Below are 19,936 nucleotides of genomic sequence, written 5' to 3'. Positions count from 1 at the left end.
TATATAGATTTTCAAGTGTTCACACGTTCTAGCATCTGGATGTCCACAATAATAAGAGATTTTATGCAGGGAATTTTTGCATGATTTGAAAAAAAAAAAATTCCACAATCATAACCATCCTGATATTGATTCATTTCCTAAAAAAACCCCACTGCTTTTTTATTCATGCACTTATTGATTACTTAATTCTTTCTTTCTTTTCATTTTTTCTTGTCTTCAAGACGTCCCAACGTGTCCAGAAGACGGTTACCGCTCAATCCTTGGACAAAAAAATGCGGTGCAAACGTCTGTTGGAAAAACGATGCTCTGCAGGGTGGGCGTCCTGTTCTCTCCTGTCCTGGTGGGCGCGCGTGATTGACACGTTTCGATCGCGTCGAGCAAACGAATGCGCACCGTGGAGACGCATTGCTTTGCGTGAACAGTAGACGGCGCCGTCGGACTTCCGACGCACCAGACTAAAACATCGCATGCAACTTCTGCATGTTGGCTTCTTGCATTTCCATCCTTTAAAAAAAAAATGCGTGTAATATTTTTTTTTTTTACACACTTTCTCTCTTTTACGCAGACGCTATTAAAATCAGGTGGATCTCAAGCCTACATCATGTTTGCATGATTTTTTTTCAAAATAAAAAATTGCCTTTTTTTTTTCCTTTCTTTCTTTTTTTTTTTTTTAAGTACCATACATATTCCAGGACGCCCTCAGACTTTCCAGCCCATGCTGATTGGCTGTGAATGGGTGATAGACATCCCCCACCATCCAAACCCCCCCTCCGTATACTCTATAGCCCCGCCTATTCGTGTTGTCGAGGAGCGCTCTTTTTTTGCGCTCTTCACTCGCTGCTCGCGCGACTTCAGCGCCGCTCGGGCAACAAAAAAATAACACGAAAAACCAAAACGGCGCAAAATGGCAACGAACGCTTTCCCTGCGCTTTGGGTTCTCTTATTCTGGATATTGCGCACATGCTCAGCCGCGCGGGTTTATCCTCCAAATGAAGGTAAGGAGACAAGGGAATAAAAGGTGGAAGAACGGTCATCCATCCCTTCTTCTACTTCTACTTATCTGGATCTCTCCGGTGCGCAATGGAGATTTTACGCAGAGTCGGGATTTTTTATTTATTTATTTATTTTTTGGAGTATATATACACACAATACAGCATGTAAATTGTATTTATTTATGTAACTTTGTGCCTCTTTTATAAAAGATGCATTCTAATGATCATAATAATAACAATCATAATAATAGTGATTGTTATTATTAACGCATTTCCAAAGTCATCGGTACGGTTTTACGCATCGGACCGCGATTCCGCTGTTCTGTATCTCAAATTAGTAAACAGAAAACACAAAACAAACAAGTCAACAATAAATTGAGTTGGAAGTGTAGACATAAAGTAGTTTTGAGATTGTAGAAAAATCTGGTTTTGTTAATGTCGGGTGATTTTGTTTTTTTTGGTTGCAATTTTGCACCAAAAAAAAAAAAATAATAATAAATAAATAAATAAATAAAGCATTAAAAATTAAAACGGATAGTATTTAAAACATATAAAAATAAAAGTGTAAACAGGAAAGCAACACAGAGTATATGGTTTAATAAATAAATATTTAAAATTAAATAAGTTTTAATTGCCGTATCGACATCCATATTTCCAGATGTGCATTATTTAAGTTGGACACTCAGATTCCTGTTTTCATATGCTTTTTTTTTTTGCTTTATTGTATTTTAATTTATTTTTTTTGTCTGAATATTGATAATCTCTAACAACCAAAAAAGAAATGCATTTTGGTTGTTTTTTTTTTAGTATGAATGCTTTAATCCCGACAAATGTTTCGCATCAGCTTTTGGAATTCCAAAATACTCCACAGCAGTGCAGATGGTTGAGAAAAAGGAGGATAAATAAACATTTTCCCATTACAGCAAAACAAAACAAAACCAGAAAAGAGAGAGAGAGAGAAAGAGAAAAAAAAAAGTGTGTGTGATCCTGCTATAGATAGAAGGAGAAAACAGTCTATAGTCAGGGCCATGTCCTAAACCTGCATGTGAGCAAGAAAATAACGAGTGATGTTCAGTCATTTTGGGATCGAATCACATTTGGATGTGAGCATTTGAAGGAAATCCAGGACAAAATAAATGAGAATCACCCAAAACATTACACCTTTCTAACAGTCTAGTTGCGGTATATCTGGTTTGTCTTTTGCAGTGACGTTACTGGACTCGAGAACAGTGCAGGGTGAGCTGAAATGGGTTTCCAGTCCTACAGAAGGAGGGGTAAGTGATTAAAACAGTAACAACTGGTGTCTACTTTGACTTTGTCTACACCATGTTTAATATTACGTAGGTCATTTTCAGCAATTTCAGCAAGGGTTTGATTGGAGGTCGCAAAAGTGGTCAACCAGTAGATACGTTTGCTGTGGATTATTTCAAAAAGATGCAAGGCCCGGAAGTAAAATTCCAGCATTGTCTTGGAGGGTAGACAAAAAATGGTTCTGGCCTCAAATAGCTCCAATACATTGCATGGCTTTATTGCTGTGACAGTTGGACTTCCGAATGAAAAGGGTCAAGGCAAGCTTCAAATAACGTTTATAGATACATCTTTGCTAATACAAATTTGGCCTCAGTTGCATAAAGCTTTAATGGATACATGACATCGTGTCATAGCCTAAAGTGCTTCCAGATTCTAAATGTAGATTCTTTTGAAACAATTTGCTTCTCCAAATAAGCCCAGAGAGGCCATATTGTTTCCAAACAACCCAGCTTTTACCGTTCGTTAGAATCCTGATTAGAAAGTTTACTTGCCTTTATTCGGATGTGTAATTATATCTCATCAGCAAGTGATCGAAGCGGTGCGATCCGAATGTGTGGTATTCATAACCAAATCTTTTAATATCTTCTCATTGTCTCATTGCCAGTGGGAAGAAGTAAGCATCATGGACGAAAAAAACACACCCATCCGGACATATCAAGTGTGCAACGTGATGGAGCCGTCCCAGAACAACTGGCTTCGAACAGACTGGATTGCACGCGGAGCGGCTCAACGCATTTACGTCGAGATCAAGTTCACTCTGCGTGACTGCAACAGCTTGCCCGGCGTCATGGGCACGTGCAAGGAGACGTTCAACCTCTACTACTACGAATCCAACAATGACAAAGAGCGATATATCCGCGAGAACCAGTTCATCAAGATCGACACGATTGCCGCCGACGAGAGCTTCACGCAGGTGGACATCGGAGACCGCATCATGAAGCTCAATACCGAGGTGCGAGATGTGGGCGTCTTGACTCGCAAAGGCTTCTACTTGGCTTTCCAGGATGTGGGGGCGTGCATCGCCCTGGTGTCTGTGCGGATTTTTTACAAGAAGTGCCCGCTCACAGTACGCAACCTTGCTCAGTTTCCTGATACAACTACGGGTGCAGATACATCGTCGCTGGTGGAGGTCCGTGGCTCGTGCGTGGACAACTCGGAGGAACGCGAAGTACCCAAGATGTATTGCGGTGCAGATGGAGAATGGCTGGTACCAATTGGAAGTTGTTTGTGTAACCCGGGATTTGAGGAGCGAGCCGGGGCATGCCAAGGTAGGGTTTCTGCTAGCTGCATTTGTGTCACTTAATATAGTCCACCATTGTTTGTCTTGTAAAACTATTCCTTCTGGCTAGTGGGTTCCTCTGGGGTTCCATTTGGAAGAGCTTCACAGGTTACATTTTCAGGAGATCCATAGCCTGCTTGTTGGGAATAGCATTTGGGAGTATTCCAAATATTATTGCTCAGCACACAATTTTTTTCGTTTTTTAAAGCAAGATGTCCTGTTTCATACGTGACTATATTGTGTTTTTTCAGCTGGACAACCATAGAAGTTTGCTTTACTTTAGACAGCTGGATGCTTAGCAGAAATCAGTGGATTAAGAGGACACTGCTTGATCACTCTGTTTCATATCAGAACGTCTTAGCGGCCTCAGGGTTGGCTAATCATTTTTGTTTTGGCACCAGGAGTTTGTCGCATGCCTGAGAAATGCACTTTATATCAGCTTGTAGCTTTGATTACTTTTACACTGTCGTACTGTGTCAAAGCATTAGATTTCTATTCCAGAGAACAACGAAAGGCTTGTAGGGAGAGAAGGAAAGTATGAGGACTTTTTTCCCTTTTCTTGGTCTCATTTCACCCAGCTCGCTTCTTACAGTCTGCGGCTTGGAAAGGGGTTAAAAAGGGCTTCTTAGCATCTGGGTGAAGTCGAGGTCAGAGAAAATGAACTGCAGAACCTCGAGATAGGAGGACAGTTTGAGAACACCCCTCTGCCCTTTTTTTTTTTTTACTTGCCTGTAAAAGGCATCTGGTCCAGGAGAGGGTCAGAGCTTGTGCACGGGTGATGTACTGCATGCTGGCCAGTCCAGCGTCGGTTATTTATGAGGGCAATCTCAGCAGGCTAATTACATGACAAATACACAGTGTAATTTAGGGCTGTTTTCGGTTGGGGGGTTGCACTGACTCCACGGGCAGCCACTTGGTGAATGTGTCCGGGCGGTGGTTTGAACGAGTTTACTTTTGAAAAATGGACACGTTTCCTTGGCATTTCCCTCTCCTGCTCCATTGGGCTCGTTCTCACTCTTCGTCGCTCATGGTCTCTTTCTTCTCTTTGTTCAGCTGTTGGGATTTACAGCGAAAAGCTGCCATAATTCGGTCAAAGCCCCGAAAGCCACATGGAGACTTGGTGGAAAATCCAAAATCATGTCACTGTTTGACTTTAGCCCCTTTTAGTACCATTTGGTTATCATATTCGGGGTCCCACCAAACTTAAAAACAGGAACATCTATAGTCCACTGGGTTCCAGAGTAAGGGGAATATTTTTATTAGTCCTTTTGCATGGTCAATGGCATCCGCAGTGGATTAGATGCCATCCGCAGATGTCATTGTCTGCGAGCCTCAAATCCTCATTGAGGCAAGTTCAAAAGGTGGCTCACTCTCCCAGGGTGAGGATGAGTGTCCGTGTCTCTTTAATAAGCCCATATTTATGAAGAACTGACTCATTGGTTCACTTTCAGCGTAAGGGGTGTTTCGAAAGGGGGGCGTATGATCTCAATAGGGCATCTATAGAAAATAAGGTATATGAGGCTCACAGTCCAGAAGGCAAGACTTGGACCCTTTGCCTGATTGTTGGGGATGCCCGGGATATTGGTGGGGGAGTTTCAGTGGCGGGGAGTGAGAAAAGAGGAACACTAGATGGGGTCAGGGGGTCGTCCCCGTTTTTCCTTTCACGCCCACGCAGAGACCAGGGTCACGGACGAGATTGATTAAGATGTCAAAGTTTTGACAGCTGTGTCTGAGTAAGGACGATAGAGAGATTGAAGAGGAGCCACGAAGACCTGAGAAGTATAAATGGAAGCAGAAGATATGCTCTTGTCTTTTGTTTTCGAGTTTTTTTTTATGCTTTTGCATTGCTCATCTGCCAAAAAAACAGACAAAGAAAGTGGGAATCAGTTTTTTTTTCAACTCATTGTTGTGAGTCTTACAGCAAATATATTCCAACTAGTAATAAAAGAGCTTTGACTCCTTTTTTTTTTTTTTTTTTTTTAAGAATTTAATACAAATTAAACAGTTGGAGGCGGTATGCACTTGGCATTTTGGTCAAAATAGACGTACAGGCTTTGGTATAATGAGAAAGCTGCCCTTTGTGTGCTTGATATTGAAAAGCAAAGGCGGATTTTTTTTTTCTTCCCTGATGGAAAATGGACATCGAGAATGTTTCTCAAACCACTTTTTTTTTTAGACCAAACTCTGACCAAACTAGTGTATTTAATAAACAAGCACGTGTGTTTGTGCGTGTGTGTATGCACGTGCCATGTCCATCTAATTACACAAAGCCAGCATGTTTATCTCAATCCTGTCATAATTATGAGCAGGTGTGTGGGGTTCATCATCGGCCTCAGCTGGGTCTTGTTGTTAGTGTTTTTTATTCCCAGCAGACAATAGTCTTCATTCGCCGAAAAATGCTTTCCGTTATGCATATTCATTACTTCCATCCTTTATTCCTACGCTTTTGATGGCAAGTGCATATGCTGATTCCTGTCACGATCCCCTTCAGTTTTGCATCCAGGGCTTCTGCGCTGGACGGTGAATGGGCCGTCAGCTGTCTCGGGTAGAAACGAGAGAGCGAAAAAGAAGGAAAGGGAAGGAAAGGAAAAGCATGTGGGGGTCTGCTCTTCGATATCAAACAGATAAACCATTTGCATATTTTGTAGGTGAAATTCAAAGGCAGCAAATTTGCATCTGTGCCTCACAATAGCATTTCCTTAGTTTTTTTTTTTTTTTTTGACAGAAAGAGGCAGAAGAAAGGGTGTTCAAATGCTTCCTTTCATTTTTTTTTCTTCCAACGTGGCACCATTGTGACATTTCAATTTAAATGAGATAGCTAACTGTCTCGCATTACATGCTCACGATTGAATAGGATTCGGCTAATTCCAGGATGTGACACCAGGAATTTCGCCTTCTTCTTAGCGAAGCTTCAATTTGAGTGCTTGTCACTGTCAGAGTCCTGTTGTTTGCCCTGAGCGACTGCAAGTGTGTGTGTGTGTGTGTGTGTGTGTGTGTGTGTGTGTGTGTGTGTGTGCATTATCCTTGACCCCATGCTGTTGATTTTGGTTGGTTGCTCATGCTCGGAAATGCCCCTGACAACTTCCAGCCCTTCGCATGTCAAGGGCCTGATGGATGATGGGTTTCAGAGTGTCCGAGGTTACTGAGACAGGAAAAGAAACAGACTTAACTCCAATTGCCTGAAAGACAACCGCTCCTTTTTGCCACCCCGTCCCCCCTCTTAAACTTTAGCCACATTAAGGCTAAAGTTTAGACATCTATCACCACCATGCTAACAGTGTACAGGCATTGAAAAAGGTCTACTTTTATTCTGTAGGCATTGAGAAAGCAGCCTGATAAATCACTTCAGCAGGGAGAGTATCCTCATATTTGAGTCTTTCCATTTAATTGACTTGCTGCTCATGAGGAGCCTGAGTATTGACTCACAGCTTAAATAACTCTCCCTTCATCCTTGCCTGTTAATCCTGTATCCTTACAAACCAGAACACACTGATGTTCATTTAAAGAGGTGTCCATCACCATCATCACCGGACAACACTCCCCATCGGTTGGTAGTAATCATGTTCTGCTTTCTGTAAAACTGGCTTCCATCCAAGAGGGTCAGAGGTCACCTGAGTTAGCATAAGGCAGGGATGAGAGCGGCGGCGAGCGATTCGAAAGGAAAGCGAGAACCATCCTTTTCTTTCGTTAAGTTGCTGCCCCGACGATTTAAATGTAGGGCAGATTAAACTTGACAGTCGGTATCACCGCTGAGTGCCTTTGTCTTTGCTTTCGATTAGGAAGGTTCCAACATTTCTCCAGACAAACGCACCAGATGGACTGTGGGACTCTGTGAATGCGCTTGTTTTGTTCCGCTAATGAAGCATTTGGAAAGGCGTCATAGCTTGATTTATGATGACAAATGACACAAACAAAATCCATGTACCATTTGGTAAATCTACACTGTATAAACACTAGACTGTTTCATGGCGGAGGGGGGGATATAATGACTGGATTCGAACGGAACTCTTTGTCAAGGTCCTTCAAGTTCTCTTTCAACGTAAAGCCTCGTGCTTGTAAACAGTGAAAGCGAAGTAATGAATATCCTTACAAAGACGTCAGAAATGATAACATTTAATGCTAAAAAAAAAAAAAGGGTAGTGCTGAGGTGCAGCACTGGGACTTGCTAAGTGTTTGTCCAGAGGTCCACAGCATTGGTAGTAATTTAGCTGCAGGATTTATGTTTTAATATACCATGGTTTCTTTAGTAACACCTAGACTTCAAATGTTGAAAATGTATTTAGGTTTAATTAACAAGTACTGAAGGAGTCTCTATTGTCAGGATGGAGGAATCTTTTTTTTAATTTCTTGATATATTTTTTTTTCTTGCCTCAGGAAAAGAGAGACTACATTTATTTATTTCTTTACCTTGCTCCACTTGCAATTTTGAGCCAATGCGTAAGGTATACATACTAACATATTATCTTAAGATTATACCAGGATATACATTCTTCTAGCACAGATACGGCTATGATATTCGATCCCCGCTAGCTTTCCTTCGGAGACAAATATTCCTTTAACTTGCCGTTCCTGTGGGAAAACTATGTGAGACATGGGCTCATATTTTCCTCACTGGGAGGGGGTGATTCTTGACTGAAGTGGCCTGGGGAAGGCTCCCTCCAAGTCTGTTTATCCGAGATATTATAGGACGTCAGTTAACAGATGTCAATTAGCTCCGAGTGCGCGAGCGAGAGCGGCGGCCGGATGAAAAGATGGATTGAGTAATGAGATTATTTAAGGGCCGGCACGGCCTTGTTTCCACAATGCGGCGTAATCGCCGTAATTATGCCGGAGAGCTCACCATGCTGACCGAACAATAGGCATTAATACTTGTAATTATTTTGAGAGGCTGAGGTATGGTGGGCTTGAAGTCTCCCAGCGGAACTGAATGGGTTCGTTCCCTTCCCTCAGGATACTGGAGTGGATTTGAGCCCTTTTAAATGGATGCAAGTTGCTTGGACTCGACCACTTGGTTTGGCATTGGAAGCAATTAGTTTTGACTTTTTACGGCTTTGTTTGGGTGAAGAGGCTTTTTTTGATGGCTTAGCAATCCACATGCTAGCAGTTCACAAATAACCCATGCTATGGTGAAAGCGACAGGAAATGCTGGAAGTGATGATCTTACCTAGGTGAATTCATGGTCTTACAAGCCAGAGAAGGCTGGACTTTTTTTTTTCTTATTATTCCTCCCACACAATGAGGCAAGGGCTGTTTCTGTAGCAGTTTTGGGTTGCTAGACCAACGCCCACCCTCCTCTTTTCACAGCCTTGCTTGAGGGAGTAGGGGGGCTGGTTAAGAGCCTTGCTCAAGGCCCAAGAGTGGCAGCCTGTTGTGGCCCGACTCAAACCCAAAACCACCGGATCCGAAGTTCAATGGCTTAACCACTGGGCTACCACCTCCCCCAAGCAGGACTGGTCGGATGGTTGGTATCAAGCTTGAAGTAATGTTTGCTAAATACATAAATGCTGTGTTTTTTTGCACGTGGGGCCCATTTCAGCTCTCAGGATTTGGACAAAATTGCTTTTCATTTATTGGCAAACCATTATGCCAACGCCTCAGCTTATTGGTGATAATACCTTCAATGTATTGTCTTAAAACGTAAGAGCAACTTTACCTAGGTGAATTCGTGGTCTTGCAAGCCAAAAGAAACAAAGAAGGCAGGACTTTGTTTGGTATAAAAAAGTACCCTTTTTTTAGCGCTCAGAATTTGTTCAAAGTTGCTTTTGGGTCGATTTAAAGGTGTCATCACCAATGAACTGATGTATTGCCATAATAGGCTGTGTTAAACTCCATGGGATCCAGACTGGTCTCCTGTATAATTAGCACATTTGTGTGACCGATTATTACCAAGCCGGGCCATGAATGGATCCAGGCGCGCAACACCCACCGTTTCAAACTCACAAAGCATAACTCGGACACTTTGCCCGAGCATACACGTCATGTTTGATTTTCAACGCATGCTCCCAAAGTAAAGTCTGAAAACGAGAGCTGACGGATCATAACTCTATCGCCATGGCTGTGGCGTTGAAACTTCCGAACTTTGAAAGTGGAGACGCGCATTAATCAGAGAGTGCGGCGGCGCGGGACCTCGCTCAACACCTATTACAAAAAAAACACGTGCGCATGCTAGATCTCGGAGGAACTGTGTGTCAATATTAGCCAAGATTAGGTCACTTCCGTGTATGCTTGAGTGAGACTTGAAGCAAAAAACTAATAATTTTATTAAAACATCCCGTATGCTTATTTCTCACCAAATTTGGCTCGGTGCTCCTAGACCCGCTCGGTTTCTGTGCATAGAGCTTACCCCGCTGTGAAGGCAGGAGCTAGTTGCAAATCGAGGATGTCTATTCAGTGCCTAGCTCACTACACATACACACACACACACACACACACACTTTGCTTTGTGAAGCTGGCGCTCTTTGAAGGCCCTTAGCTAGAGGGGGACCGAAGCTGACAGTGAGAACATTAGCATGTCAAAAGCTCGCTGAATCAATAGGGCCCTTCTCTCTGCCTCGATTTCTCTCTCTCTGCCTGGCGCTAACACACACAGGCCTCTCCATTCAATGGCACTCAGCGCGACCTACTGTAGGAAAGGTGCTCTACTAATACGTGCGCTGCAGGGGAGAGAAATGGGGTAGAGAGTCAGGGGGTGGCGGAATAGCGAGAGAACTATTTATATTGTACCAGTGGATTTGAAGTAGATATTTTGCCCAGGGTGGGTGGTTAAAGAAAAAAACGGGATCCCGGAATACGCCAGATATGTTTCTATCGTGGGTCGGTCCTGTGTTTATGTTATTCCATGTAAGATAAATGATGGACAAATGTGGCTAGGTCTCTAAAATGTGACTAACAGAGGTATTTAGCTTTGGACATTTGAGCAGAGTGTATGGACGAGAGATCTAGACGAACTAATGGACTAACACACCAGCGCGTTGCTCCCTCACCGTGCTCAGCAAGTCAAAGAGCACTGAAGGGACTTGAGTGTTTGGCAAGGTGAAAATGGAACGACGATCTCCTAATTGCGACTTGAGCTACGTCTCCATAATAAGGATAAACTTAAACTGTCGTTTTTTTCGTCTAAAAACACTATGCGTCCACACTTTCGTTTTTTTCTCCCAAATGTTGCTTATCCAAACGGAGACGTCTAAAAATGCTTATGTCCCTGTACTGCGCATAAGCAAAACATAAGACACTTCGACCTGTGTTATTTACCACAGGCGTTTATTTACTTTCCTAAAACGCCTCATTTTCGAAAGCCTCCATTTTTACCATTCGCACTGTACACAAAAAAAATGTTGATCCACTTTGGTGACTGAAAACGACATTTCAGTGTAGACGTAAGGCCAAAACGGAGAGAGAAATTTGCGTTTTCAAATGAGAACATATTAGTCTTGACATGGCGTTCAGAAAAGAATGAAAGCCTCCCCCTCGGATAAGGAAGGTCTCCTCAGCCTTGAGGTCAGCAAGTGACAAATCAACATGGCAGGAAAATTATACTGTATATACTAGTAGTCGGTTTCGATCAATAGCAACGTTATAGCTATTACAAGCGAAATTGTTAACAAATTTAATTTGCTAGCAGCGGGAATGCGTCCATGTTTCAGAAGCAGCCATTTTGCTTGCGAAAAAAAAGTTAGTTGCGCATTAGTTTGGGACATAAAGCCACACCATTCAAGGCATCAAAGCAATTACCAAGCAGCGGCAGAGAGCGAACACTGAGGGAGAAGTGAGATGAGAGTGTGCGAGTGTGTGTAAGAGAGAAAATGAGTGGAAATGAGGCTTCGGGACTTTCGAATCTGCGGACGTGAAACACCACGGAGAGCTGCGAATGAGGATTGTGAGATGGCCGTCTCTGGTGAAATGTATGTGCCGCTACAGCTGCGCCGATCAGTCACCGAGGGGGAAGACAATGAGCCGAAGCCTCTTACCTCCTTTTTCCTCCTGTCACCTGCTGCAGTCCGACCCCCTGTTGGGATCGAGACATTCCTCCAGCTTTCAGTCAATCACCCTGTGTGTGTGCAAGTGTCTGTATATGTGGAGGAGGGCCTCTTGTCCATCAGCTCTGGACCCCAGGCCGGGAAGTGTTTGTGATTCCATATGAAGTCCATAGCCGTTGGGGTTGCTTTATACACTTTGCTGTCCTCTTAGTCTCCTCTGGGATTTTCATAACGTACAAACTCATCAGGACGTGTAGCACAGATGGCCAACGGTGTCCTTTTTTCTTTTATGTGTGTGGCGCGTGAAGGTTATTGCTTTGTCCTTTCCGGGGCCGAAGATTTCCCTAGCTTTACCTCTAAACCTATATATACACCTTGTATAGGAATTCGCTATCACCCCCTGTTGAACTTGCTGTAGATATCACCTTGTTTTCATTTTTTTTGTAAACCCAAGACCAAAAAAGTTTACCAGTTCACAATTGTCCCCATGTCAGTCGTTCTCTGGTCCAAAAAGAAACCAAGGGAGGAAGAGAGGGAGGAGGAAAGCGTCTGGGAGGAGACGAAAGGATGAATAAGTGAATACCTGTGGATTAAAGCTTTAGAACCTTTGACAGCAGGGATGGCTCGCCTGTGACGGATGAGTCTCTCTAGATCTATCTCTCTCACACTCTCACACACACACACACACACACACACACACACACACACACACACACACACACACACACACACTCAGCTGAGTTAGCATGCGGCAGGGCCTCGTCTCGTTTCATTCAGCCTCTGGAAATGTAATTAATAAGGGAAAATTCGAGGGTGAACCAATCAATGAGCTAATCAGTACACGCATTAGACAGAAGGGATGATAATTATCTCTTTCTTTCTGTTTAGCAAAACTCAGGTGGAATTAGCATAGTGATTCAGCGAAAGCAACTAGCTAGCTAAAATAGTCCAAATCTCCTCATGAAACAGCTAGCATAAGCTAGGATAGTTCTCAAAGTATTAATATGTATTTAAATCTGCAAAATTTATCATGAAATGTAGTTCAAACATTAGATATGTTTGTTAATCGTTAATTAGCCGGCTAATTTTTTTAATTTTTATTATTATTAGTTTTGTGCTAAATGTTATATCTTGAGGCTGTTTTAGCAATGAAGTGAAAAGTCTCTGAATATTTGTTTGAGCCTGGACTAGTCATATTACATGAACAGGTGATGGGAATTTAGTATGTGTGTGTGTGTGTGTGTGTGTGTGTGTGTGTGTGTGTGAGAGAGAGAGAGAATGAATGTGTGTATGTGTGTGTGGTATAGTGCTTTAACCCTGCTGTACCATGGCTAAAGAAGGATAAATGATAAGCCAAAGTCATAAAACTGCCACAAGAGTGTTAGCCATTAACTGAGGTAAAAGTACAAAACTTAACCCGAACACACACTTTCTCTGCAGACTTCCTAAGATGTGTGTGTGTGTGTGTATATATGTATGGAAGTAAGTATGTGAGTCAGTTGATCTGTAGTAGTGCGTTTTATGTTATTTCAGTACTCAGGATTGTTCTTATTCCTGAAAAAAAGGAATAAACACAACCGTTGCGCCAAACAAACCCAGATACTTCACTGCATCTTTGTAGTTCGTTCCCGGGAGGGCGGCCAAGCGGTTTGAATATTTCAAATTATAATATTTCATAATATTTGACTTTTTTTTTCTACTCAGCCACATTTTCTGTAAAAAAAAAAAAAAAAAAGTGAGTTTATTAGATGCATTTTGATTATAGCTTGGCTGATTGGAAAAGCGAGTGGCTCCAGGCCTGGAAGAAAACGAAAACATGTGGCATCATCTCACTCGAGTGTGTGTGTGTGTGTGTGCATAAACAAGAAAGGCACTGGCACTGAAAGAAAAAATCTGGCACTGATATAGCAGTGCAAAGTGTCCAAGAGAACACACACACACACACACACACACACACACACACACACACACACACTCTCAGAAGACCACCCAACAATGGTATCTCGCTTTTCTGGCCCATCCCCCCTTTTTCTTTCTCTCATCCTGTCTTGTCTTTTCAGACTTTCAAAAAAATTTTTTTTGGACAACAAATGATTGTTTTTTTTTTTAGTTGTTCTTCACATATTGTAATATATATGCGGTTGAACGTCATGACACACTTTTGTCGCAGCAACTGTCGCTTGTTATAAACTTCAACTCCCGCCGCACTACACACATCGTCAGACATGCTAGCTAGACTATAAAAAATTGCTTCTTTTTTTTGTATGATGTGGGGACCGAGCATCGCATTTCGTTTCCATTAGGGGTCGCCACAGCGGATCATCCGCATGTTTGATTTGGCACATGTTTTTATGCTGGATGCTCTTCCTAACGCAACCCTCCCCATTTATCCGGGCATGGGACCGGCACTAAGGCTTGTGCAACCCTAATGGCTGGGGTTGGTTCCCTGACCGGACTGGACTTGACAGCACAATGGAGATTCTTGCCACATGAGCTAGCTAAATAGGGCGAAAAATCGTCATTTTCAAATGATTTGGAGAATTTCTTTCTGAGATTTTTCAGGCTACTTTCGTCCACAACAGAGGACTAGCGTGCGATTGGGTGAAGCTTTCCACCCCGTTATTGTCGTGATGAAGTCTATTCTTTCGAGCTGAACCCTGTCTCTTTTTATGGGTGAAGAGAAAGAGGACTGCTGACCCCTGAGTAACGAGCCAGTGGCTGTTAATTACACCTCCATTAGGACATGAATGGGGAGATCAGCATTTCCCCAAGCTTAAGGATAAAGATTTCAGGAGAACATGGTTAGGGGGAAGTGTGATTGGATAAAGATGTACGGACGGGAACAAAGACGGAGTGAAAACCCAGCTGCCTTAAAGTGAAGCTAAAGTGAAGAGACGTTCCGTTGTCTATATAGAAGACATATTTTGAAGCGTTGTCCAAGATGAAGGATTCTATTTGTGGTCCAATTTGAGGTCTCTATAATGATATTCAGTAGGTCTTTGAAAAGTGGATAAATAACCGATATAAATATGTTTTTTTAAGGCGATGGAGATGTCATCGCTGTCCTAATGATTTGGCAAATTCGTAAAAACAATACTTTCATTCACACACCCTGCCCTCTACCTAATCTTCTTCAGCAGCTCCACCAATTAACTCTTTCCTTTAGCTCCAGTTAAAAAGATCCCAAGCTCATCAGATGGACTCTCAAATCCCCCCCTCCCCTGTTTTTTCCCAGATTTAATTCCTCAATACACCCTGAAGGTCATGACCCTGAGCTTCCTATCTCTATTTCTCCCTCAGTCCCCCGCTGTTCTTTTGCCATGTTTGCTTCAGAGGACGACAGAAAAACTTGTTAATCTCTTTTCGTCCCTGATCGCACTCAATGTAGCGGCTGATTGGCCCCCGGGCAGACAGTGACGGACGGAGATAGAGGACAAGGGAAAGGTGGAGAGGTGTTAATCCGGGAGGGGGCGGCTCCCTGGGGCGCCGTCACTTTTGCACGATTAAAAAGAGACAGTTGGACGGTGAAGAAAGAGAGATTAATTGAGACTCGGGCAAAGCCGTTTTTTTTGGTGGAGGGATTCCCATGTTGGGGAAAAAAGGAAAGAAAGAAAGAACATTTCAAGAATTAAAAGGTTGTTAGTGAGGTTTCTGAAGAAAATGAATTCTGTAGTTTGGTTTGATCATAAAATTTATATGGGCTCACTCTCCACTTTTCTGGGAAGATGTTTCTCAAGATTTTGGAGTGTTCTTGTGGAGATTTGTGCTCATAAAGCCACAAGTATCTTAGAGTCAGCGTTTTATCCTAAAGGTGTTCCATAGGTTTTGGAGCTCTATAGCAGGAGGTCTTCCATTCCAAGCCATATCTTCATGGAGCTGGATTTTTGGACAGATTAATTATAATGCTGGAACATGTTCGGGTCACCTAGTTCGAGTGAAGGGAATATTTAATTCTACCACATCCTATACGTCCAACTTTATGGTACCAGTTTGAGGATGAAACCATAAAAGTCGGCTTGAAAAGTCAGCTGTCGCGAATCCTTTATCTCCACCTAGCATGTATACATAAAAGCCAAATCTCAGAGAAAGAGCGAGCGTGTCGACAAAATGCTGACCGAACAACGCGCCGCGTAAGCATTGCAATAATGCAGCTCAACCACCGAAGCTTCCATTGACACGCTCTTAACTCTTTCTTCTTACACAGGGCGCCATTTCTTTTGTACCCACTCAAATGCCTGGACTTTTTTTTTTTTTTTTGCCTCGGTTTATAACCTGACACCACGTCATATTATGTATAAACAATTCCAGGAGTCTGTCTCAGTAAGATCAGAGGGTTCAATTGCACTATTATTCAGCGAGTGGCTATGTACGCATATATGTGTGTGTGTGTGTGTGTGTGTGTGTGTGTGTGTGTGTGTGAGAGAGACACAAGTGTGTTAGAGATGGATGACACAGCGCATTCCTGCACTATCGCTTCCTCTCTAAATTAGAGTGCCATAAAACCATTGAAAAGCACGCCAATACACAGGCCGAGTCCGTAAGGTTGACCTGGCAACCGCACAAACACACATACACAAATACAGATAAACACAATTGCTTTAGAACAGCGTCCGAAATGCTCAAACCCTACGAATATCCTGTTTACATACAATAACTGATGCTAGTTTCCCTCTTTTTTGTGTTTCAGCCTGCAAAATCGGCTACTACAGAGCCTTGGCCAGTGACTCCAGTTGCTCCAAATGTCCTTCTCACAGCTACTCGACACGTGAAGGCGCCACGTCGTGCACGTGCGATAAAGGATACTTCCGATCCGAGACGGACCCCGCGTCCATGCCTTGCACCCGTATGTATACCATTTATATAATCACTCAAGTATGAAGGTTTCAAAGTCTACGTCGAAGAGAACGCAGAATTTTTAAAAATCCTTGTTCAAATATCGTCTTTTTTCTATATTTTTTTCTATTTCCTGCACCTAAAGCACATTGTTTTATTCCTTACATATTAAATATTCATTATGACATAATTAGGGTCATTAAATGTAGTTGATTAGCTGATTAAGTAACGAATCGCAAACAATGCATTACATGAAAAAATGATTTGTTTATTAAATAAAAAAATTGAACAAATTATAGAATATACATTCGTACTTTATTAGGAAAATATTTCGCAAATATTCTTATAAAGAGAAAAATTTAATAACTGCATTTTATTTGCAAAAAATACTTACAAAATTTTCATTAAGAGTATATTATACCTTTGCATAGTAAAAAAAATAATATATATATATATATATATTTTATAATTACAATAAAAAATATGTATAATATAAATGCATTGTATTAGCAAAACGTTGTATATATTTGTTTAGAAAATATTTAATATAACCACTGTATTGGTGATAAAAATATATTTAAAAAATAATAATTGCATTTTTCTTTTATTAAAACATTTTAGAATATAATTATGCACTGCATTAGAAAAACAAAATAAATAAATAAAACAAAAGTAAATACAAAATAAGTATTGAACAACTCAGCATTTTTCCCCTCAGTAAATATATTTCTTAGGGATGCACCGAAATGAAAATTCTTGGCCAAAACCGAAAACCGAAAAAGAGGAAAGCAAGGCCGAAAACCGAAACGCCGAAAATGATGGCAATTATTATTACCATTGCATTTATGGCTATGACTGTGTACTAAACTTACTAAAATCAAGGCATTTCAATTGCATAAATTAATATTAAAGTTTCAAAGAATAAATCAATTAGAAATTATGAAAATATTTATGTATAGCACATTGCAACAATGCATAGGATAAAATAAATTAAAATTCATACTTAAATGTTTAACTTAAATGCACTCATGTGTACATTAAATAATAATGTACAGGCCCTCTGGCCTGCTGAAAGGTTGTAAAATTAAATATGTTCTTTCATATAAACAAAGTGCATTTAGAACAAGTGCAACTGCTTAAAGATATAACACTATCAATGGGAAACTTCCTGCCTTTTCAAAAACGCACACCACAGATGGAGTGCGCATGCTCGGAGGGGTTTTGCTTTTCTGTGCCGTGTTCCTCTCATATTCAGCATAGCGATCAGGGTGTTTGGATTTCAGGTGATAAATTAAACCCGACATGGGGAAAGTTTTTGCAGCCGAAATTTCGGCATTACATGTTTTGCAAATCGCTATCCGTTGGTCTTTCTCAGATATACTAAAACACGTCCACACCGCAGACATGTTGCTTTAGACATGCACGTGCAGACCGCGGTTTCTGTTTGCGTCATCACAACAAACTGTTTCGGCCGTGTTTTTTCGGTGATCAACGGCAATCAGTTTTCGGTGGCCGAATATTCGGTGCATCCCTAATATTTCTTGAGAAAAATATTTACCATTTATTGAACACGCTTACTGAAATTTATTTAATTCTTCGTACAAAAGCCTTTGTTGGTAATGAGGGCTTCAAGACGCCTCCTGTATAAAGAAACTGGTTGCACGCGTTGCTCAGGTGTGATTTTGGCCCATTCTTCCACACAAACATACTTTAAATCTTGAAGGATCCATGAGCCTCTTCTATGAACTCTGATCTTTAGTTCTTTCCATAGCTTTTCATTTGAATTCAAGTCAGGTGATTGGCTGAACCAACAGCACCCGGTTATGGCCAGTTTATGGTGAAATGTTCTTTCCATTTTCTGATTATGGCCCCAACAGTGTTCACTGGAACATTCAGAAGTTTTGAAATCCTTCTGAAACCAATGCCATCAGTCTGTTTTGTAACAATAAGGTTGTGAAGGACTTAAGAGCGGTCTTAGCATTTACCCATGAGGAGATGGTTATTGTGTGACTCCTTGGTAAAGGGACACCTTTATACAGGCTATCAGTTGGGACTGAACCAGCTGATATTAATTTGCACTGGCAGGAGGCAGGATTGCTTTCTAATTGCTGATTGATTTCAGCTGGTGTCTTGGCTTTCACTTCCTTTTTTCACCTCCCTTTCTTCATGCGTTCGATACTTTTTCATTGTTTCATTTTAAATTACTATGCACAACATCATTTATGGACATGTATAGTTTGATTTCTTTGCATGTGTGGATTGCATGGGTTGTTTCCAATATCTGGCACCTTTAGAAATACATTTACTGAGGAAAAATGGTGACATGTTCAATACTTATTTTACCCGCTGTAACTGCATAGTATAAACAGAAAAATATAATTTTTGCTAGAACTAAAACTAAATCATATTATATTATATGACTGCATATTTTGCTTTGAAGAAAAATGCATTGGTTAACAAACTTTTCGAAGCTTGTGTAGTATATAGTTTACACACACTCTCACACACTTTCGAACACCTGGCCATCAACAAATCCCATGCCCCTAACGCAACAATAGAAGAAACAAAGTGCTTAAGTGTGAGTCTAAGTGTGTACTCAAGTGTGTGTGTGTGTGTGTGAGAAGAAAATCCCATGATAATATGCACCTTAGCGTCTGAGGTGCATTAAACCAGAGTGCCTGCAGCTAGCTTGCTATGGCTTTATAACACACAAAACACACACACACACACACACACACACACACACACACACACACAATAAACAGAAGCTAAACAACCATAGCGTAGCGTGACGAAAGATGCACTCCAGGAGAGACAGATGTTATCGGTATGTGCGAGTTCAAAGAGACGAATTTAAACAATCCGATGCAAAACTTCACCAGGCTACGGCCTGCTAATCACACTTCTGATTATTCGGTTCACTTTCCCCTGCTTGAAAAACAAGGGAAATCTTGAGGCGCAGAGAGCGAGAGAGAGAGAGAGAAAAAGAGAGAGAGAGAACGAAAAAGACAGATGGATAAACCTCAGACTTGCTCCATTACACTAAACCTTCTCACCTTATTGTATTGAAATGGAGCTGCTGTCCGTCACCCTGAAGCCCAGGGTTTGGCGAGCCTAACAATAATACAAGCCAAATGGATGTTTCTGGAAAGACGAAATCAAAAACAGCAGAGTTCACCAAACAAATCTGTCAAAAAAATATATGCCTCAGAGATCTCGCTAGTTTCCTCACAGACATTTTTATAACCGAGAAAATCCTTTCAAAACGTTTTATCACCAACACGAGCTATTTTGGCGTAAATATTAGCTGACCTCGCTGAGTAGCAAAAATCATATCAGAAACTCTTAAAACATTGATGGAAAAATTGCTGGCTTAGCTACCTGCTAGTAAGCTAGCTCAAACCGAAGCTCGGTCCAAAACCATGATACACTAGAGGTTATATCAATAATGTTAGCTAGCTGTTCGATTTGAAGACGAGCTAACTCCTAGCAAACTAGCTATGTTCCGTCTGGTGTTCAATTATTTTTTAGCGCTAATGGTATCG

General features: G+C 41.4%; 1 protein-coding gene across 4 annotated transcripts in view; it reads left to right on the top strand.

Moving 5' to 3' along the window:
• Positions 1–704: 704 nt before the first annotated feature.
• epha4a (eph receptor A4a) overlaps positions 705–19,936 on the top strand; it is a 33,937-nt gene continuing 14,705 nt past the window's right edge. For all 4 annotated transcript variants that reach the window (XR_006926200.1, XR_006926199.1, XM_046852111.1 and 1 more), the window contains exons 1-4: positions 705–995; positions 2,199–2,266; positions 2,908–3,571; positions 16,246–16,401. Coding sequence is in view for 2 of the 4 variants with exons in the window: in XM_046852111.1 (XP_046708067.1) it covers positions 905–995; positions 2,199–2,266; positions 2,908–3,571; positions 16,246–16,401 (979 nt within the window). In the remaining 2 variants the exon portion in view is untranslated. The remainder of the gene's footprint in view (positions 996–2,198; positions 2,267–2,907; positions 3,572–16,245; positions 16,402–19,936) is intronic.

This window comes from Silurus meridionalis, chromosome 6 (genome assembly GCF_014805685.1).
Source record: "Silurus meridionalis isolate SWU-2019-XX chromosome 6, ASM1480568v1, whole genome shotgun sequence".
NCBI classification, from domain to species: domain Eukaryota; kingdom Metazoa; phylum Chordata; class Actinopteri; order Siluriformes; family Siluridae; genus Silurus; species Silurus meridionalis.
The sequence above is the reverse complement of the archived record's forward strand: the minus strand, read 5'-3'. Positions and strand labels throughout refer to the sequence as shown.